The 22836-nt window shown below is 41.5% G+C and overlaps 1 protein-coding gene across 1 annotated transcript; it reads right to left on the reverse strand.

Annotated features, from left to right (window-relative positions):
- Positions 1–59: 59 nt before the first annotated feature.
- LOC134549073 (transmembrane 4 L6 family member 1-like) lies at positions 60–17654 on the reverse strand. Its single transcript, XM_063394482.1, has 5 exons — positions 17484–17654; positions 13939–14004; positions 8417–8562; positions 7508–7694; positions 60–7029 (listed from the first exon to the last, which is right to left on the reverse strand). The coding sequence occupies exons 1-5, from the start codon at positions 17652–17654 to the stop codon at positions 7009–7011; spliced, it is 591 nt and encodes a 196-aa protein (XP_063250552.1). The 3' UTR covers positions 60–7008.
- Between the last annotated feature and the right edge of the window lie 5182 nt (positions 17655–22836).

Here is a 22836-nt window from a genome sequence, read left to right on the forward strand (position 1 = left end):
AACAGAGTGATAAACCCAAAAGTCTCGAGAATGAGATGCGGAGTCTCAGTCTTTGGAAAAACACTGGCAATTCTGCAGCCTTCCCTCTTCTCCAGTAGATAGCCAATCTTATTTTTGTGAGGAGCAAAGATTAAGAGCACAGGAATTAGTGTTGATATGCATAACGGAACACTGATGTGAGGGGTATTACTAGATTGGCTTAAAGTAGGAGAAATGTTATATTTTGTCTGATATGAAAGAGAATGAAGATACTCCATATTTCTCTGGGTGCTAGGCACAAGGCTAAAGCAGCAGATAAGGCTGAGAATTTGTCTGTTTAAAGTTGACTAGACTAAATTCTCAGCAATGATCAAAATAAACCTAGGAAACAGTAAAAAAAGATTTACCATTGACCAATGAAAGGAGCTACATGATGATTCTCAAAGGAATCATTGGAAAATGGTAGGAAAGTGAGGTGGTGTTGGAGTCTTCAGTGAAAGTCTAGGAATGATACAGACTTTTTAACTTTGTGAAGTTCTCTGTAAACAAATAATTCTGGGAAAAATGCTCATATATGCATTACAGAATTAAGTTGGTTACATTTATTGTACATTTATTGTAGAGTTGCCACACTGATATCTTTTTAGTTGCTCTTTCAATCTTTACCATCTGTCCACATATGGATTTTTATAACCAATTCTATGTAAAATCTGCCCATTTTAGGGTACGTGTATACCTTTCCTGGATACCTTTGTTCATCTGTGGAGTGCAAAGCTCCTTTCCATGGGGAAATCTCAGATGTCTTCTTCTCAGATGCACTCTGAGTGAAAGGCCAAATCTTTAGGAAGGTTTTCTGCAGTGCAGCAGCTCCTGCAGACAGATAGGAGTAGCTGTGCATGGAAGTGACAGTGGCACAGGCTAAGCATACCCCATTGGCAGGACACGGTAGGAGCACACAGGCACATAGGTGATGGCTGTGAGAAGAAAAGGGGAGAACTGCAGGAACTCCATGTTTTCTGTGATGCCTCTCTGTGCAAGGGGAAATAAAGGTTTTGGTAAGATATGCAGTGATCTGGAGGGAAGACTATAATTAGTGTTTAAAAAGAAGTGAAAATTAAAAGAGATGAAAAAGCCTAACAACCAGATGCTTACTTAACCTGCCTTAGGAGAAATATTCCTTTATATTTATAATCAAATGCTATTTTCACTGAGTAACGACTTTTAAAATTGATCCAATTATTTTAAGTACAAAAAGGGACACTGCATTTTAAAGGCACATTTTTTTTCTATGGTAATTAGAAACACTCTGTTCCACCTCAAATGAACCTGCTACAAGGTCCCAGAAACTGCAGCTCCATTGCCAATGGCAGTGGAGCCATTGTTTTCTCTGGTTTGCCTTCCTTGCTCAAAATGGGTGTTCCACAAACTTTTAAAAGAGTGTACACATACTAAGTTTTTTTTCTATGAACAAATGTTTTGCAGCACATTTTGTACACAGAAACAGGAAAAGGTTGAAGGACCATGTGGCTGACGGTGAATACAGCTAGATCTCAGCCTGTTCTGCAGTCAGACACTCCTGGATGAGAGTCAGACACCCCTCATGAGAGGGTCAACTAAATTCAACATGCCCAAAGCAAGCTTTGGATTTGTTCTTTGACATCTGCAGAGAATGTCTGGACTGACCCTGCTTTTTTTATCTCTCGGGGAAAAAACCCAAAAATTGTCAGGCATAAAATTCTCCAGAAGAAACTTCACTTAAAGATCCAGAGGAGTGAAGGGCAGATGTGATAGGACACAATTATAGAAAACATTGCATGATTGGGTGAAGGAGAAAGAGGATGTGTAAGGTAGTTCATCTGAATCTGGAGAGGTTTTGCTGATATACAGTGCAAGGAAGAAGTATTGTAAAAATACAAGCTTATACCAAGAAGACCAGTTCCTCACTGAATCTGTTATTTTATCTGTTATCTTTTGCCATTAAATGACTCTCAGCTAATGTATCTATTTTAAGGAGAAAAAAAAAAAAAAGAAATCTCACCAATGAAGAAATTTTTGAGGTGGGCTTTGCTCCCTGCTCATGATGAGGGGCTGCAGCTTTGGGTGCCAGCTGCTGTGCTGTTCACTTCAAGCTCCCAGAGTAACCCATGGGGAGAAATACACAATCTTAGGGGATGATTGACTGACCTGTTTCTAGTCTTGTGAGGCAAGACAGGTCTCAGACTGATAAATTCATGGTTGCTTCTAAGAGCAGTGCCACTGTACCCAGTAGATGTTTCAGAGCTTGATTCGAATGCTCACATAGAGATGACTGGTGTCACATGAGATGCTATAAAACCTGTGAGATGTCCAATTGGCCAAGCAGAGGTTACAGTCCCTCTTGGAGACACCTGGCCCTCCTGGAATAGCAGCCAAGATACTCTAGTGTATCTTCAACAGTTGTGAACTATGGGGATACGAGTTCTTTCCAATACCTGAAGGGAATATAAAAGCCGAGGACTGACTTTTTACAAGGGCATGTAGTGACAGGACAAGGAGTAATGAATTCAAACAGAAAGAGGGCAGGTTTAGATTAGATATCACAAAAAAATTCTTTACTGTGAAGGTGGTGAGGCACTGGCACAGGTTGCCCAGAGGAGCTGTGTATGTCCCATCCCTGGAAGTGCTCCAGGCTGTGTTGGACAGGGCTCTGAGCAACCTAATACAGGAAGGTGTCCCTGCCTGTGCCAGGGAGTTGGAACTAGACGATTGAAAGGTCCCTTCTAACTCAAACCATTCTGTGACTCTACAATACTCAGCTGACCTCTTAACTCTTACACCTTATTAGTTGACCTCGATGGGACAGACTCTGACATGGGTTGTTGATAAGAACAGAGGAATACCTGAAAGAAAGTGAGGAGTGCTGTGTACCAGTGAAGTTTTCTATGTATTTTAGAAATCATCTGCACTGTAGTGAGCACTTACAGCTTTGTAAGTATAAGCACTGTATGAGCTACTCAGCTTTGAAGCTGGCCAACAGGAAGAAATAAAGATGGACAAAGCAATAGCCTCTTGTGCCCAAGACCATGCCTTTGCTCTGCCTCTCTGGGTTAAATGTGCTACATTATTGCTGATGGGCTTTAGATGGCTCTCTGTGGGCCACGGGCTCAGGACAAAAGGGATGCTTCCAGATGAGGGAGGTCCTACAGGGAAGGGCATTTCTGAAGGGTGGCTGTCACTCCTCTGGAAAGGGTCAAGCCATAAGAGCTGGTGCTCTGTAGGAGATGAAATAAAGCACTCTGAGAGTCTGGAAAGGTTTGGGGTTTTTTTAGTTCCCTTGGGGGTTTTTTAAAGTTTGATTGTGTAAAAGAGTTCACCTGGGATCAGAGGCACAGGACTGGGACTGGGAGAGTAGAGCAGAGGCCGTGGCACTCTGTCGTCTGCAAGGATCAACCTCTCAGTGCTTTACTTTGCTGTGCCAAAAAAAGCCAAAAAAATCGAGAACATCGAGTACCTGGGCCTGAGGCATCTAAGTAATTTGCATGAAAATGAACTGACAGTTCCTCTTGAAATTAGAAGGTATGACCTAGTATGTGGTGTCTAGCCCAGGTATTTGGATTGTGTCCTTGACCCTGACAGCTAAAACACAGGACTGTTGGTCTCCAAACATTTACATTTTTCAGATGATGTCCTTGCTCTAAAGTTTTATTCCTATCCCAAGTTAGTCCTAATTGGAAGTGGCTGATCTCCTCCGTGAGTTTCAAATGCAGGACAGAGAGGGATAATTTGATGCAGACCAAACATATTTAAGTCCTTCAGTCAGAGCTGGTGTAGTGTGATTGCACAGTATAGTGAATTAATATCAAAATTACACAAATATTTTTGTCTTTATGTCTGGGTAGTTCTTGTCTATTAATTATTTAAAGTTGATATATACAGAAAAGAAAGAAAGAAAGAAAGAAAGAAAGAAAGAAAGAAAGAAAGAAAGAAAGAAAGAAAGAAAGAAAGAAAGAAAGAAAGAAAGAAAGAAAGAAAGAAAGAAAGAAAGAAAGAAAGAAAGAAAGAAAGAAAGAAAGAAAGAAAGAAAGAAAGAAAGAAAGAAAGAAAGAAAGAAAGAAAGAGAAAGAAAGAAAGAAAGAAAGAAAGAAAGATGGATGATAGATAGATAGATGAATATAGAGAAAAGTTAGATATAGAATAATGAGTTCCTTAGTTTTACTAAGTTCTTCATGTATACAATACAAAAAACTTTTCAAGGACAAAATTTCTCTTTTCCTTTGCTAGGAGATTTCCCTGAAAGAATTCTTTCAGTTTTGGGAAAATACCCCAAACCAATAACTTCAAATCTGTAGTAATCCTAATTCTGAAGCGCAATATATTCAGTTAAGCCAACTCTGTTCAAATCAAAGTTCTTGTTGTATTTAGTATTATGTATTTTGTTTTGAAGCCTTGCCCACCAGAAGAGCTTGAGTTTGCAGGTCTCCTTGTGGTGCTTGGCATGAGGAGCTGCCCCTGTTGCAATGCGCTGGCTGGCTCCTGGAGAAGGTTCTGGTGATGCTTCTGAGAGGACAGGCTCTGACTCCTGTAAAAGGTGATTTGGGGGATCCAAAAAAGCATAAGCTGAAATAATTTCATCTAAATTTAGTCACCTTTATGTATTTTCACTAAATGAATTTTTAGCATCCTTGTGTTTGCAAGAGACAACTGTTTGCTTTGGTCATTCACACCTTTGTGTTGTTAACCCCAGATGAGACCCTTGGATCTCTGGACATCTGTGAATGGGTTCTTCGCTGCATTTCAAATGGCACCAGAGGTTCCTGTCCCTGGTGGACAACTGAACCTTGCTCATAAAGGCTTGCCCACTTGTCTTGGGCATCTCTTTCAGTGTGGGCTGGAGGAAGGTTGCCTCTCCCCTTGGCCCATGTATCTTGATGCCTACCCTAGAAGAGACCTCTTCATGGTGATTCAAGTTAGATGATTTAACTCTGCTTTCTCTGTTACTCCATTTATTTTCCTATTGGAGGTAGTTTGAATTCACAAATTCAAACTACAGACTTCAGACTACACAAATTAAACAAGAAAATAAGTTCAGAATAGCAATATTTAATATTTACATAAATCAATGAGGCCAGTGGTAACACATTTGGCAGGACAGAGGGTGTTCCCAGGAGCACACAGACATCCTCAGGGCAGGACAGCCTGGAACAAGCAGATGGCAGCAGCACAGTGCACTTATTTTTCTGTGCTGGAGGTGTGCCAGTGGGTATCAATTCCTCTCTTGGTGCTAGCACAGCCAAAGTTGGCTTTATCCCAGAGGTGAGAGTCAGGTAAGGGATGAGGAAGGGCGGGTAGTTAGAGACTGTAAAGAGTTCATAGAGCCCTGTTCTGATGATAGAATCTCTCTCCACTTGACTACATGTGAATATTCTTATTTCCCTCTGCCTCTTTAACTCTTTTCCTGGTTTGCTGTCTGCTGTAAGTGGTTGCACTGTCCATGCTTCACTGCTGGCAATGAACATGAGCTTTTTAAGCCACCTGGCAGGTTTGGATGCATCTAGTGATGGATTGCAAACTTCAGCAAGTCTTAAGCTTTCTTCTTTACAGAAGTCGCATTTAAGTTTTATAGGTTAAATTTCCTGCTTTTAGGGGTGAAACTATGTTCCAAGGTGCATATGCTTCTCACCTAGGCAACTGACATTTTCTTCTTCATTTTAGATAAGGAGAATGTGAAGCATTTTGCGTGCTGCATTAGAGAACAGCACAAGCAGTCGTATGTGTCTGCAATAAGTGTGTTTAAAGAGCTTGCTCCCAAGTTACAGTGCAGAAATATGAACAACTTTGAGAAAACACAAATCAGCAAAAATAGACTCCCAGTGCTCTAAATATATTCAGGTTTCATCGCTGCCTACATGCACTCAGGATGGGTAAAGATTATTTCATGGTTTGGCTGACAGAGGAAAGACAGTTCATGTCCAAGAATTAACCTTTGAGGAAGTCACTGAAATGATGACTTTTCTGAAATTTCCCAGTCACGGACATCAGCTCAAGATCAAGATCTTGCTCTTGAGTGATGATGGGGAATAATGCAGTTCCTGGTTGGTATTACTGTTGCTAAAAAACTAAAGCTGATGCAATTTGCTGCCTTCAGATTATATCTTCCATTTATTACTAAGCTCACATAATTACTGCATATATCTTTGTTTATCTTTGTCGAGTTAATTCTTTGATCCATGTGCTCTGTTCTAGAACAGCCCTACAGATCTGTGTAGAAGTTTGTGAAATTCTTAGGCAGTTTCATGAAGACAAAATTGGTGGTGAGGTGCTTCACCTTTTGTTAAACCAGACACTTCTAAACTCTTGCTGCAAACCCTACAGTCTGTATTGACCCAAATGCTCCACTAAGGCTGCCACAATTCTCAGATGCCCCTGAAGAACCGATTTAGAAGTGCTCTGGGCTTTGGCCAAGGAGTCTGACTCTAGGGTGGCAGAAAGAGGCTGAAAACCATGTTCTTCAGTTGCCTCTGCAGTGTCTCAAACACTGCTCGATATATTCTCTGCTCATCCTCATTCAAATCTGTGAGTACCCCATTCAAAAATCAGAAGGAACAGACGGGAGAGCTCATGGTGGGATTTGAGGAGGGTGGGACGTTACTTACATCAGCCACAGAGTGCCTGCTTCCTGCAGCTGATAGATGTATATATTAAGAACAGCTCCATTTCCCACATACATGAGAGGGCAAGTGGTGATCTTTTATCTGAGGACTCTTGTGCTTTATACACAAGTACAGCAGTAAGGGCCAGATAGATTCATGTTTTTGCCAGCACCTGAGGTTTAGTGGGTATGTTTAGAGAGATGAAAATGTGGAGTCTCAGACTGAAAGGATCTAGCTCTCTTCCACCCTGACTTTATTATAAAAAACCCCATTTTTCCCTGTGAAACACCTGAACTTTATTTTTGTTGTCCCCCCCCATAAATAAAACAGTACAGTGCACTATCCTTATTGGATGTGAATCAGCAGTTCGGGGCTTGTCTTGGCATTCCTTGTAGGTCATTCACATTCCAGAAATATTTGTCTGAAAGGCAATGAATGAAAGATGATTAATTAATATTCCAGGGGATATCTGACTTAGTGCAAATATCTTGTACAATGAAAATAAAAAATGAAAAGGAAGCAGTAACGATAAACAAATTTCGAAGATGTTTTCTTCCGTTCTGTAAAGTAACAATATCACTACATCTGACCAATTTAAAACATCTCTACGTTTTGTCTATCACTTACATATGCTGCAAGGGTCATTACATTTTATCAAAAAGGCTTCTTAAATAGGAACAGAACCATGCAATCAGTATGTCAATATGTCATACTGGTCTGCTGTTTAGAAAAATTTGAGGGCCAGGTTATCCCTGACAGACAGAGAGTGTTCAAATGCATCTGTACTGCCCAGAGGAGCTCGTCCATGGACTGTGCAGATCTCCAGCTCACGTATAATTACCAAAGCCTGAAAAATAAAACTGGAAAGAACATAAAGCACACTTTTACTGCGCACCAACCTTTCTTCTCCTCATACATGTGCCACATATGAAGCCAGTGAGTCCATTGATGACTTGAATGAAACAAAGAATAGCTTCAATCACACCGATGGCCAGGAGAATAGAGAAAAGGACGATATTCCAAAGGATGATGTTTTCAGGTTGCTTGCAAATACTCCATGTTGTCTGGTTAAACAAATAATTGTCTCTGTGATAGAGGAAAATAATTGGAAAGGTATTAGAAAGTAAAAACTTGAGAATGCTTTCTGTGTTTTCTGGCATTTTATTTTCTGAACTTGATTGCACAAAGTGAGTCACAGATGGTGCTATAATTGGTAAAAGCTGGTGATTCTCCCCAGAATTCCCTTTGCAGGGATGCAATTGATAGTCAGGGAAGAGAGCCACATCTGTATTTTGTTGCATGCACAAGAATCTCCTCTTTGTTGCATGGCAAAATTATGTTAATAACTAAAGGAAAGATCCGTAATGGTTTTAAAATGTGTCTCCACCTTCTCCATTCCTGCTGTGGTATCTCAGCCCGGTTCCATTCATTATCATAAGCTCTCGTTTGAAGAGTATGGTTGTCAATGTTGACTTTAAAGATTCAGAGAGATTCAGAGAAGATTTTTGCTTTGTTTTTCAGAAGCAGGTAGAGCAGGCTGAATTCTTGGTAATTTAACAGATTATTGTGGCACAGTAAGCAAACATTTCCTTTTTACTCCAGTGGGAGTCACAGCACATGGATGTTTGTACGTGATCAGTCCTTGGTCAAAGAGATGGCCAGATGGAACATACTACTCAGAGAAGTGTGATTTTAGGTGTACTCAGGGTGAGCCATCAGTTCATTTTGGAAAAATCCAAGGTCACTTTAAGAAGATAGGGGAGGGATCAGGGAAAGCAAAACTGGAGGAGCCTGTAAGCCATACTCACTTCAGAGTGTCATTTCTGAAGGGGTAGAGGTATTCTCCATCGCCTGTGTCACACAGAGGACCCCCAATCAGCCCCAATGAAGAGATGACCACACAGTATGCTCCTCCTGCAAATCCCAGCACAGACAGGATCACTGACAGCAGCATCTGAAAGGGAAAATACTTTTAACATTGTGTACACATAGGTTTGAGTAGCATGGAGAGCTCACAGTGAATGAGAAATAATTCTCTTTCTTGTCTCTTAGTTTATGCTGAAACTACTACTGGTACTAAATTGGTGGGAATAAAAAATATTTTACTTTTTCTGGCTGCTGTAGCTGTCCTAGACGTTCAAGAACTTATTCAGAGTTTTATGCTATCAATTATGAAAAATCTGGTGAGTTTTCTTTCAAAAGCCATCATGAGGGCCAGTTCTGGATTGATCTGTTCTGTATCATGTTCCTTGGCATTTCCAACTCTTCAACTTTCTTGGGCCTTGCACCAAGAGAGCAAAGCAAGCAACTACTGAACCAGGTATGAAAGCAACAGAAGATACATTAATTTCTTTTGCTAATTGATGGAATGCAAAAAAGCCTTTCTTATTGCTGTTTTCCTTCATTTTACAACACAATGCCACGTGATTATGACTTCTCATGTTGAGAAATCTAATTGTACTTCATGTGGCAACAAACCAGCAGTGACTTCAAATTGTATGCAATGCACTCATGTTTTACATCAGCCACTCTCACAGAAATGTTACCTTTACTCCATTCTGGGGTAGTTTTCTAGTAATGAATGGGAGGTATCTGGTTGCTGTTTGTCTATAGAAACAAAAATCCCAGGAGGTGCTACTGGTGGTGCATCTGGGACATGTTTCCCAATAGTCTTGTTAAGAATTACTGTCTGTTGTTGTTCCCAACTCTGCCAAGTGGGGGAAGAAACTTTGGAGCAGACTGATAGAGCCAGGGGAAGACCTGGAGCAGGGAGAAGGCAGCAGGCCCTAAAGTCAGGGCAGTGGCATGACCAAAGGAAATACATTCAAAATACTCTCATTTGTGACTCAGGTTTGAAGCCAAATATCCCAAATCTCATAATTTCCCGTTGCCAGCAAATACCAGGTGAAATCTGCCAGCTCACAAGGCAGGTAGAAACCTTCTTCTAGTCCCAGTTGTTCCACAGAGTACTGCACTACAGAGTCAAATGGAAATATCCACCATCCATGTTGGAGTTTTTTGACAAAGCCTTGAAAAGGCTGTTCATTGTCTGAACACATTCAAGCTGGTGAATGCAGTTTCCAGCTTGCCAGCTGACTGCTTTCTGTAGAACTTTGCACAATGCTGGTGTGTGAATTGGCTAATTTTGTGGGTTGTTTTGCCTCTAAACAATATTTGAGTTAAATTTTACTGGTATGTCTCATGGGATTTATTTAATCATAACTGATTAACAACTCAGTCTTTTCTTGCAAAGCTGGATACTTTTTCAGTCTTCATCTGCATGTTAGCTGAATTGCCTCTTAGCAGAGCTCCATTGTCAGCAAAATGTAGGTCATTTAGTCTATTATCCTGGACCAAAGCAGTGTCTGGATTGTAGCTGATGCACTGTCTCTCACAATAATGTCACCAACCATGCCTTGTGGTGAAGGTGAGTGGCTGATACTCTCTTTGAAACTCCTACCTATTCTGAATCACTTTTGCCCACTTGTTTTTTCTTTACTTCGACTGTGCATTCCGCTTCTTGGTTGAAGGATCTTAATTATGTTAACAATTAATTTTAGTACAGCATAGCAATATAGGGCATCCCAAAGATAATTATGAAGAAAAAGTCAAATGGTCTTTTGGTATTACTATGTTTTATGATAGCAGTTAGTACTAGTAGTACTTGTCAGTGCTATCTGTGATGACTATGCTCTGTCACATGATTGTCTCATTTGGAATCTGTTGACTGTAGGACTAGAATCATCCCAACTATCTTCCTTACTGTGTACAAGATCAGCTAGACAGAGACTTTACTCATCACTGAAAGAGGAGGCTGAAGTTGCTGCAGCTGTTGGACTGGCTCTCCTCAGCATTTTCTAGGCATGCAGTGGCATTTCCCCATTTTATCTACTGATCTGGAGACTTTTCTGCAGGCTTGCCTCATCTGTGAAAATCCAAGAATTTTATTAACCATTTCATCATCTCAAACTTTCAACATTTTCCCTAGTTGTACTTCTCATTGAAATATTTAATTTCCTCATTTGTGTCCTTAATTGCAACAGGAGGCCTAAGCTAGGACGCTTGAGTGTGTTGAAATTTGTTTCCCATGATATTAATCTGTTCTGTACTCCTGGAAAGGTTTTGCTGATCATTTTTGCTGATTTTCTCTGCTTTATCCTTCACACAATTGAATTGTCCCTGGTGAGCTGATGAAGACTCTCAGAATTCATTCTTTTGAATGTTTACATCAGCTACTTTGGTGAAGTTAACCCAAGTTCCTCCCGTCCCATCTTGTGCTGCTCTTTATTACCCTGCTTCTTCTTCCACATACATTTCTTTCTTCCCTGGTTCTTTGTCTGGAAGTGGGTTTTTTTGTTTGGGCTTTTTTGATTTAATTGTTATTCTGTCTGGTTATCTGGATATCTTTGCTGAGATTTGTTTGTCTGGAAAGCTTCTATGGCTATTCTTGTTCTACTAGTAACTCTTAAGGAAGACTTAGCAATACTGGAGTATATATTTGCTGATGCAATGAGAGAAGCTGTATTTTGGGTGGGCCTTTTTCGTCATCATGTCAGTGCAGTGGATGATTTCAGATGTGTACGTGTTAAGCTGCAAGACACTGAAGCTTTCTAAATCTATTACTTCCCAAATTCATTACTCCAGAGTGCAAGGACAAGAAGCTTTTGATGCATGTTTGTAAGTAATAATTTAAAGTTGATTAATGAAAAAACTTAATGTAACATGTAATCACTGTGAACTGGAAAACTCACTAAAGTGAATAAAAAATATGAGAAACACAGTAATATTTTTACTGTTGAAGATACTTTGGCAGTATGTAAAGGCTTTGATGAAGTCTGAAACTATTAAACCAGGAACTGTGCAAAATAAAATAGAACAGAGCCCCTGCCTTGAGGAAAATGCTATGTTTTGATTGAACAATGATTCTGATCAGTAATAATGCTTTAACTTTTTCTTTTTACTATGACAAGCAATTCTGCAATTCCGAGTATTCAGTGTAAGTTATCATTTCATACCTAAGATCTCCAAAGCAGAAAAGTTCCCAGACTAGCCTTTGGGATATAGAGGCTGCTGAGTAGTTCCATGAGGGCTATTTCTCTGCCAGTAGGTGGAAGTAGTTGGGGAGCCCTTATCAGGTCCATCCACACCTACCTCCTAAGGAACTCTGGCACTTTGGGAGCTTGCTGATGTTGTGAATGTTTGAGCCAATCCTAGGAGTCCTCTGCTCTCCAGGGCCTCACACCATACCCTGCCTTGCATATACAGCCCTCATAGTCAGGACATCTGAGCATCCCTGCTGAGGATGTCTCTGCATTTTCTTCCACTCTCCACAAAGCCAATTTTGCCTGAAGTTTCTTCCCTTGAAGAAGCAGACCGTCAGCCTTCAGATCTCCCTGAAACACTCACCTCTTTCTGAATGTTTGGAAATTACTCTTCCCCAAGAGCTGTGCAGGGTAAACTTGTTTTCAGTGTTGTTCACAACCACTCATTCTTAGCTCATCTTCCCATCTCATCCCTACTTTGAGCCATAGTCTGTTTAAAACATAGGAGGTAGAGCTTCACCCTTTCCATCTCACAGAGGTGTATGACTCCAGAGAGGTGTGTGTTCAGAAAGACAGCATTTTTATACATATACTGTCCTTGCTGAGCCCATTTTCCAGTTTGGTATGGGTAGCTTCATCACTTGGCCATCAGTCACTTTGTGATATAGTTTAATGGGCATGGTGCTATTCATTTGAAGGTTGGACTTGATGAACTTGGAGGTTTTTCCCAACCTTAATGATTCTGGGATCTCCTGATTCTACAAAATATCATAGTGCATAATCAAATTACTTTCTTAACATCTATTTTATTCCTCCGTAACAGAAAAAAAAAGAAGAGGAGGAACAGCTTGTAGGTAACCAATCAGTGATGGGAAGGTGTAGATAGGGTACCTGGCACTGATGTGCTGCTGCTAGGAATGGCTCAGACAGTGGAGGAGGAGGGGGAGAACAGAGGATCCGGGTGGGTCTGTGGATGTGGGCTGCTGGATGACACTGTGTTGCAGGGCTGGGGAGTGAACCCAGCCAGCCTGGGGAAGGTTGACTCTTGGCTCTGTAATATTTAGGGCTGGGATGACGGATGGAGAAGAGACACCTGAGATGTTGTGTGAATGTCCAGTTCAGCTGGATGACCCCTCGTGACTTACCAGATTCAGTGAGTGTAGGAACCAGTACGGTGGCTGTTTTTCATCACTGCTTTCTACATCACTCAAAATCAAGCAAAGCAGCTGGCTCAGGCACTGTTTGCAGGGTGCCTAGGATCTCACCCCAGCTCTGCAACTGGCCTGCTTGGCCATTGTAAGCATCCTGTCTGTGCATGTGGCATTTGGTAAAATCAATGCAATGGCTTGGGATGTGCTTGCTAACATCCTAATAAAGAATGCTGTTTTGGTATTATGAGTAATGAATTAAGTAAAATGTTTTAAAGAAGCAAAGGTTTTCTCATGGATCAGACTAAATATTAATTGAAGAGTACAGAAGAGACATGCTTTATTGCATGGAATCTCTCTTTCCAGGCTGCTTCTGGGAAGGATGCAGACTCAAAAAAATTTGTAAGTCAGTTTATTCTTGCCAGTAATGATAGCCACACAGAAGTCTGTGTCCAGGGCTTGAGGATGAATGGAGATGCCTTTATAACATGTTGCTTTACAATATTCTTAATTATCAAGGAAAAAAATATCTCTGACCTTTCTTTAGACGCCTAAATTGCATTTTCACATTTCACATGCATAACATTTGGGCACATGTGAGCTACTAGTCAGAACTGCAGGACACAGTGCTGGCTCCTCAGTGCCAGATGCAGCAGCTCACACTTCTGGCATGGACCTGCAAATAGGGGACCTGTGTATCCCTACAGAGAAAAGCAGGGATGAACCTGTGGAAAAACAGATTGCCATGGAAGGGTATAGAGGAAACAGGACTCTGGGGAAGCAGGAGAAACAGGCAAGTCTTTAGGATTGCCTTGAGCAGGGAAAGATGGAGCCAAGTGTTTCTTTATGTGATGTAGTCCCCTTTGCCCTCAGCACTGTGCCTAAGGGCTCCTGCACTGGCCCTGGCTGATTTCCCTCGTTTCAGCAGCTGCAACATCATAACGTTCTTGTTGGCTGGCTGAGCTCTCAGCCCCAGCCCAGGGACGCTGTAGATCAAGCTCCTCTTCTACGTTTCCCTGACATGGCTGCTGACAGTGCCGTGATGGTTTGTCACTGCACATTTCCACCTGCTGAGCAGCCATTTAAAGGCCTATTGCACCAACTCTCTAGTGCCATTTCAACAGCTAAATATCCACTTACCCCACATCTGTTAGCGCAACATCCTGCTCCACCTGCTCCCAGCATCATGAATGCCGGCAAAATAACCTGAAAGAAAAGCACAGGCTGAATTGGAGTGCAGCACTTCTGCTGGGGTGGTTTTTAAATTCTAAGAGCTTGGGCATCATGTTCCTCAAATGTAAGTCACCTTCTGACTCTTCTCTGGGAGTTACCCCTGCTTGGATGTTGTTGTTGATGAAGAGTTACTCAGAAATAAGTGTGGGATTACAGCTAGAGCTGTCTGGCAAATTGGTGGTACATTGACTCTGGTTGCTGAATCCATACTGCTATTTTCAGGGTATAAAAAGGTTCAGCATGGTATTGTTGGGGAAAAATTGTGTCAGTTTTGAGAAAATTGAATTTCTGCCCCAGAAAAGATACACAGCTGGACTAAGAATTGTGTCAGTTTAAAGCTCCTGAGCATTCAGCTCTGGATTATAATTAGGAAATCAGCCTTAAGCTTCCTGAAACAGATCTGACTTGGTTTTTTTTTTGTTTTTTTTTTTTTTTGCTAAACTTCTGGAAAACCTACCTTACCTGGTGGATTTCAGCCAATAAGGAACTTCCAGTTCCTTATTTTTCCTCATATCAGCTTTCTCCATGGTAATTATCAGGTGGAGTTGGACCAATACAACACAGTAACCATCTGTGACTCGGGATATAATGCTGCCTCACAGACACTCTGGAGTTAGGCAAAGTTGCCTTTACTTTGGTAGCCAGAGGGCGAGAAAGCTTTTGTGGGTCTGACTGTGCAGCCAGCACACTCCCACTGCCTTGTCTCTGCACACCAGGGCTGGTCAAAGCATCTCAAAGAACAGCACAAGTAAAGGAGCACTTAAGAACACAGGAAATGGTTACCTTAAATTAATGAAAGAGGGAGAACCCAAATCAATCAATCAAACAAACAAACAAACAAACAAACATACATACATAAAAGGTAAAAACTGTAAAAATGGCCTAAATGGCCTGACTAGATGCTGGCAAGATTTTTTCTCATGTAGGACAGGAAGAATAGAATGTCCATGATGAATAAAGCCCAAGGAATTTATGTATGTAGTGTGAATATCTCTGTTGAACAGTGTGGGATAGTGTTATGAAACTTGCTTAGATTTGTAGGCTTCTAAATATTTTTCAAAGGCTTTATTATCTGTTGCCTTTTATGCACAGCCCAGAGGCAAACTACAGCACCTACAGTGATGGCTGGACCACATCTGGAAGCCTGCAGGAGTAGAGAACTGAGGTTAAAAAGGTGCTCCTCTTCCTGCAAAGAAGTCTGCTCCTAAATAATCACAAATGGTCCCCCAAGGCAGCCTCAGCCAGTGTTCTACTGTCTGGCACTCAGAAGAAGAGTTAATCCCTCTGCCCATCAAACCAACACTCCTTTTCCTCTAGGGCTGTTATTTTTCTTTCGAGGTTTCCCATCTAAGCAGCAAACACTTTTGTGTCATCTATTAGCCTGGCTCAGGATGAAGGGTTTGTTTGGCAGGGTTTTTTTTTATGCAGTGCCTGATTATAAACACCTGCCTTTTGACATGGGAATGAGAATTTTCTGGCTTTGGCTGTTGTCAGTAAAACGAGAGCTGTGTGTGAGCCATGGCTCAGTCAGGCATTTCCTTGTGTTGCACACAGTCTTTCCATGAGGAAAGACATTATTATGACACATAGAGCCAATCTTACTCTCTTTACATCCTAAATTTTTGAAATAAGAAAATTGAGAGGTTTTCATATCATATAGTTTCCATTAGAGATTCAGCAGAGGAGAAGGAAAGGGTGGAGCTGGCTACTCAGCCAAGGAGCACTGATGATCTATGTATCAGTCTACAGATGAGGTTCCCAGGTGGAGGGAGGCTTCCTGGCTCACAGAGCTAAGCCAGGCTGTTCTGAAGTTTCTCCCACAGTCTTGACTCTGGAGGCTGCGTCCAAGTTGTGGAGAGATCAGGCAACCTATTGGCATGACTTGCCTCAGTTTCCTTTGGTAAGAAGCTAGGTGCATGGGGGAACATATTGCAGCTTCATCTTTCCTCATTGTAGTGTCAGGATATGGACCAGACTCCAGTTGTGGGACATTGTTTTAACTCCTTAGGACACTGAGAAGCCAATCTTGATTTTCCCATGCTTCCAGCACCTGGAAGATGGAGCTGATGATAATGCTTTCTTTCCCCTTACCTGTGGGCATTTCCCATGCTGTTTTCTGGAAAACGTGTACACTCAACAGCATTGTTTGTGGATCAATAATTACTCCTAATGCCATGTTTGAAGGTCAATGCAAATTTTTCCTCTCCTCTGACTAGCTGTTCTCATTTTTGATGTATGTGGTGCTGGCCACAGGCAGGGCTGTGTGGAAGCCTTAGAAGAAGGAGTGTTTTCAATGAGTCGATGACGCTCTCTCGTCTAACATCCTCCTTTCCTTTCATTGAACGCCAATGACTCCTGGGCTTGCAGTGATACGAATTTTCCACAAGGTCTCTCATGTAGTTCAACTTCTTCCTTCTACAAGCTCATGCTTATGTTCAAGCTTAGCATGAGTAATAGGCCCAAGTGTCAGCCACAAGAAGAAGCAGACAAGCTGCTGGTGGAGAACAGTTTGTTGAATGATCTTATACCATGTCTCTGCTTTGAGAAAAATGAGTATGAACCAGATCCACTGCAGGCTTTCTACAGGCTTAAGCAGCAGCTGCATCATAGTCTGACTGTGAATGAATTTATTTTTTTTTTCTAAGTTAATTGTTCTTAAACATTCTTTTTATTTTTTGGCCAGCTCTGTGCCAGTTTGCCATCCTCCCAGCACTGGTTGTATGCATGTTACTTGCTCAGCTTTTTAACTGCACTTGGGTGGATAATTGAAAGAGCACAAAGGGAGCAGGCTTTCCGATGAACTGGAAAGATAAGTATTCCCCAACATGTTCCCTTCTAGCCATGGATAGTCACATAAAAGTGATCTTTCCTGAGACCTGGAATGGAGAACTAATTACAGAAGAGCACATTCAAACCAGATCCAACCCCAAAGAAGGTGGGTGGGAGTGTGGGAACAGGAGGCATTCAGCTTATTAAACCATTTGCAACCCCACATTTGTAAAGTGTTAGCTGGGTCTCAAACTAACACCTGCTGAAACATGTTTTTGTGAATTGTGTGTACATAAAATCAGATGGAGGAGTAACGTGGGGGTGCAGACAATAGTGAAAACTCACCACCTCCAGCTGAGCTTAGGACCTCAGCTTTGCTTTCACTCTTGGAGGATGTACAGTCCTGTAACTCTTCTCCTTAGTGAGCAGTCAGGCTTAGTGCTTCTTTCTAACTTGGAGTCCTGATATTTATTTCAGGAATGTTTTGTATTTCTTTGACTAGGTACTTCTTTTGCCATAATGCATTTTCTCAGTTACAAACTCAACTTCTCATTTAAGCTGTTCACATGTTTATGCAAAACACATTTTTATGACCTTGTTGGGGTTTTTTTTAACTGGGGTTTTCTTGGCCCCAAATTTAAAACAAAACAGAACAAAACTCACAAGAAACATTCATCTCTTACCAGTATCCCAGCTCCCAGAATGCCGTGGAAAAACCAGACCAAATCAGTTATCTCGCTGAGCTGCAGTACTTGTCCATTGGGGAAGTACAGGAGAATGTTGGAGACAATGGCACATACTGCCAGTGGGAAGAGGGTGATCCCAATGCACTTCGAACACTTCCCTGTGCACATGGCAGCTCTCTGCTTAGGAAAGATACAGGGAGGTTTAGGTTACTGCAGTGCAGGGAGCACTGGATTTCAGCAGTTTTATTCTTTAATGAAAGAAGAATCAATTTCGTAGAAAAAAATGTTCCAAGTGAGACTTACACAGATAGTCCTGTTCTACAGATCCTGTTCCCTTCAGAGAATTTATTTAAAATTGAATTATCCAAAGATGGGATGTTTCATTGAATTTATTTAAAATTGTAGGACTAAACCTATGTTGGTAGGGAATTACCAGAGAGTTTCATTTTGGTTGTTAATGGACAATTGTCTGTCCATTGGGAATATCAGTAACAAAACCATGACCCCACAAACAGATACCCTGGCTGGCAGTCAGGGCTAAGGCCTTCAGTGGAAGGAAGGGTGGATGCCCTGGGTTCTCTGGGACCACTGTCTTGGGAAGCTGATCTGAAATCTCTTGCACTGAGGGTCTAGAAGAGCAGGAAATAGATACCAAGAGAACAGATACCATGTGAATGTTCAGCCCTGCCTGGGCACTGGGACAAGCAGGGAAGCCTCCCCAGGGTGCCTACCAGCTGCATTTCCTCTATTTCAGTCAAAAACACACTCTCAGCAAGAATTGGAGAAATATTTATTATTGTTTACTGAGACATGCTTGTTCTGCACATAAGGGTAGATAAGACTGTGGATTATGGGCCTGTTTGGCACCCACCCTAAAATATCTGAAAACCTGCAGTCTTGTCTAATTCTGTGTCTATTTGCAAAGGACAGGTCAAAAAGCCATCCCATCTCATTTTGAGAGATCTGTCATTACATACAGTAGCTTAGTAGTTCATAGCACTCAGGTTCTTTTTTTCAAATCAAAGGATCAACATAAATGAGGTATTGGTTGAGAGAGATCTCTGCAGGTGTCCAATCTGACCTCCTGCTGAAAGCAGGACCACCACCAACACTAGGTCACTGTGTCAGCCACAGCTTGGCGTAGCTGAGCTTTAAAAACTCCCAAGGATGGAGCCACCGCTGCCTCTCTGGGTGACCTGTTGCAGGGTTGACCTAATCTCTTGATGAAAAAGTCTTTTCTCATGTCCAGTCTGAATCTCCAAAGCTGAAAAAAAGCTGAAAGCTGAAAGCTGAAAGCTGTTGCTCCTCATTATATCCTCTCATACCATACCATCACCTCTGTCACCCCCCAGTTTTTTGTAAGCTGTTATTAGACCCCTCTTCACCAAAGTCTACAACTTTAGCTCACACAGCACCCATGCTGTCATCTACAGCCAGAGAGAAAAGCCTGAACAGTAGAAAAGTGGATCCACAGATATATCTCCATGTCAGTTTGGAAATTTCAGACTACTGGGTCAGGGTTTATTGAACTTGAATACTACCTTCAACTTTATGGCACAAACTGATCACAACTTCTTTATGATGTTTTATCATAGCTTTATTCCAGCTCAAGGCTTTCAAATGCATAAAAATATAAAATGTGCATGAAAATTCAAAATATCAAGCTGTGGATTTCTGTCGTCAGAGAGAACTGTCAGTTTATGACAAAAAGGGTGTTTTTGTCTTGTAAGTTACCAAATGCAAGAGAAGGAAAAGGACGTGGAGACACACCATTTCATGCACACACAGATGCCTTTGCTTGTTACGTGCAAATAGTTTTTGTAATAACTGAGGCAGTAAGCAGTGAAATGTCCCTCAATTTACTCATGTGCATTGGCTAATGCAGGAAATTTTATGACAAAGATTGGTGTGGAGAAGGTATTAAGCAGGCTAGGAACACAGAAATCAATCAAGGTTGGGTTCCCAAGCAAGAAAAAGGCCCTGGTGAAAGGTAGCTTGAAGCCATTTGAAAAAGCCAGGCTAAAACAGACTTTGATGACAGAATGAAGACAGTGAAGAGATAAGGTATCAGGTGAGATGTCCTCAGATCTCTTCAACTGAGAGGGAAAACAAAAAGACTTTATGGTGTTCCATACATTGCTGTGAAGCAGCTGTGGCTACCTGAGACTTTTTCTGAGTTTGCATTTCTATAGCTAAAAATTTGCATCATTCTCTGCTGCTGTAAGTTCAACAAGAGCACTGTGCTTATATGCCTTTTTTTTTTCTGAGCAGTTTGCAGTCATGTTGAGCTTTATAATCCATCTTTAAAATAGGCTAACTGGCATTAAACTATTCCAGATGGGATCATTTTTAACAGAGATACTTCTGTATTTATGGTTGTTATGTGTTGTTTACACAGTGCTCAAAATTTGGCAAAGCATTTTGCAAGTTTCTGGAAAAAGCCTTAGCTCAAAGAGCTATAAACAGACCAACAACGTGCAAGTAAAAGATGAAGTAGGGAATGGGAATGGAGAAAAATTGAAAGAATACTGTATATTTCACCTTTCTTTCAAATAACCCGTGTCTACATTATTTTTTCACACTGATTCTTGCCTGCCTGCTTTCCTATCTCATTCTAGCCTTAGCTTTTCCATTTGTTTGCCTAACCTCACCTACTTTCCCTACCCAGAGAGAAGCAAACAAGCACAGGCACAGCCTAGCCTCCTTCTACAAAAGCTGAGCCTTGTAGTTGAGTTAGGAATTCTCTTCTGCATCTTTTGTACATCGCCGGAGGGCCCAGTTCTTGTACGGCACGAAGCAACATGATGCTGCTTTGGCTGGAAGGACTGGGGGTTCCAGCCCATTCGCTCTGACCTATCTCAATACCACTTCAAACTGCAGAGACAACTTACCTAAACAACAATCACCAGACCTAGTGAGAGCCTCTACCACCAAAATCAATGCCGCTTTGCCACCTGTGCACATCAGAGGACCTGCATGTGTTATTACACCTTAGGAAAACACTCTGGTTTGCCAGAAGCACTTAAACCACGTTATTGATTCACCAAACAAAAACACATTCTACAGCTTCATTAAGCGAGGTGGCTAGAGCAAGCTTCTAATTTTTAGTGAGGCTTGTAGAAAGTTTTGTTTTTAAATGCTACAGTAAGCATGTAAATACTTTTGCTTACCTTCTAAACAGGGCTAAGATGGCCTCCAGAGTTCCCCACAGCCAGCTTCAGGCTTTCCAGCTCCTCTCTCTTAGAGTGTGGCTGTCTGAGCGAGGCACAGCGATGTTTTTGGGTGATGGCCTCTACTAAACAAATAGCTGTTTCTCTCTGGGAATGAGGAAATACCCCAAGTTATCCCTGGTTGGCCAGCGCAAGGTTGGCGTGTTACCCACGGCTATTGACTATTTTAAGGCAGTGTTCCAATGGTCAATGCCTCAGCCCCCGGGACACGTGGATCAGAGCAGCGGAGACCTTTTTGCAGCTGTAACCATTTCAGCCGTGTGGAGTTTGGCAGAAGAGGAAAGGCAGGAGATGGCAGCGAAACAATGAGTACCTGGCAGAAAATGTGGTTGGAGCATGAGGTGGTGGCACAGCAAAGTCTGGCCATTGGTGTGGTGTCATCTTCTGCACACCAGGCTGTGGCTGTTAAAATTCACTACTGTCTGTGCTCCAAAGCGTGCTCTTGGGAGAGTTAGGTGAGGAGAATAGGATGGGAGGAGAAAAAAATTCACAGCAAGACAGGAGAAAAAGGAGAGAGGAGGATAGACAGGCTGGGGAGAAAAGAGAGATGTGACCAAGGGAGGGAGCAAGTAAACAAAAACCTACACTATTCCAAGAACGAGAGAGTTGAAATATGGAGGGGAAACTGAAAATTTACTTTGGCAGTGGAGAAAATAAATGTAGAAGAGACACTAGGGATGGGCCAAGAAATGTAAAACACAATGAAGAGTTTTAAGACATTAAAATTTAACTTTGAGAAGACTCAAACTGAGGATGAAGGGAGTTTCTTTTGTAGAAAATATGGTGATAATAATAACTGTTAAAACATGTCCAAACTTGCAAACATAGAAATATATACGTTACTTGGTGGGTCAGATTTGGCCCCAGCTGTGCTGAGAATATATCCAGATCCCTCCCTTCAACTGAAAACATCACCTCTCAGACAAGTATTTTCATCCTCACTCTTCACCTTCATCCTCTAAACTTGCCAGAAAAGATTGTGAAGGGTAGAATTCATCTCATGTGACTTTGGGCATAGATGTCAGCCTAGGCTGTGCTTATTTCTCATGAGAGAAATAGACACTTCTACGGAAAAGAATCACAAGATCTATTTAAGGAATTACTGTAGGATTACAGTAAATCATTAATGGTAAAAGAATCTCACCACTTGTTCAGATCCAGATGTCAGAATCTGTTATCAGATTAACTGCATCTGTGAGGACTACCAGCATGGCAGAGTGACTGCAAAAGCACCGGAAATCCAGTCCCTTATTGCATATTTAATATAAATGATAATATCAAATTATCACTGATTCACAGCCAGTGAAAATCTTGAGTGGGCTCAGAGGGATCTCAGGCAAAGAACTATTAAAAGTCAGATGTTGACAAGGAGGAAAACAGAACTAACTCACTGAATCCAGTGCCCCAAATTTCAACTGACATCAGTAGCAACAGCCTTTAACCATGTCTTTTGTGGCAGTGCTTCAACACCAAGGGAAAAGAAACTAAGCATCACACAGTCTTCAGACAGGACAAAGGAACCAGGTCTAGTGACATTTAAATCAGTTTAAAAATTAACTTTAGAACAACTTGAAGACCATCAGCAATTTGCACTGACAGCTGGAACAACTGGAGGGACCTGCCAGCTTATGTAGAGAGTTAAGATGCAAATGAGGGAACTTCATAATGATACTTAAGCTGAACCCTGCCCCTAAATCTCATATCCTGGTTACTTGGAGTTTTTATAGACTTTAAGTCCATAATATCTCTCAGACACTACCTTTCCCATCTTCACATGCCCAATACCCTAAGCTGGGCTCAGCATCCTTCATTTTGCTTCTGCTTTTCTCTGGTTTTGCCTGGCTCATACTCCTCCAGAATGATGTGCAAACCTCACCTCTGTAGTTTCTCACCTATACTGTCTCCCCAGCATTACACATTATTTTACTTTTTCATTTTCTTCTCTGCACTTTCCAAAGTTTGTCTATCGACAATGTAGACTTTAAACTGTTTGAGGCAAGTTCAGGGTTTTCATCTACATTCATATAACACTTATGTTCACAGGTGCATAACCAAAGACTAGTGCTTCTAGTTGCTACAGAAAAAATACAATATTTGTAAGCTATATTGAACTCTATTCT

This window comes from Prinia subflava, chromosome 3 (assembly GCF_021018805.1).
Source record: "Prinia subflava isolate CZ2003 ecotype Zambia chromosome 3, Cam_Psub_1.2, whole genome shotgun sequence".
NCBI classification, from domain to species: Eukaryota; Metazoa; Chordata; class Aves; order Passeriformes; family Cisticolidae; genus Prinia; species Prinia subflava.

Excerpts from the sequence above, each read along its gene's own strand:
- LOC134549073 (XM_063394482.1), bottom strand. The coding sequence starts at position 17,654 with ATGTGCACAGGGAAGTGTTCGAAGTGCATTGGGATCACCCTCTTCCCA. Across the intron at positions 14,005-17,483 it reads TTCTGGGAGCTGGGATACTG|GTTATTTTGCCGGCATTCAT; the intron begins GTAAGAGATGAA and ends CTTTTCTTTCAG. Across the intron at positions 8,563-13,938 it reads GTTGCGCTAACAGATGTGGG|ATGCTGCTGTCAGTGATCCT; the intron begins GTAAGTGGATAT and ends TTTCCCTTTCAG.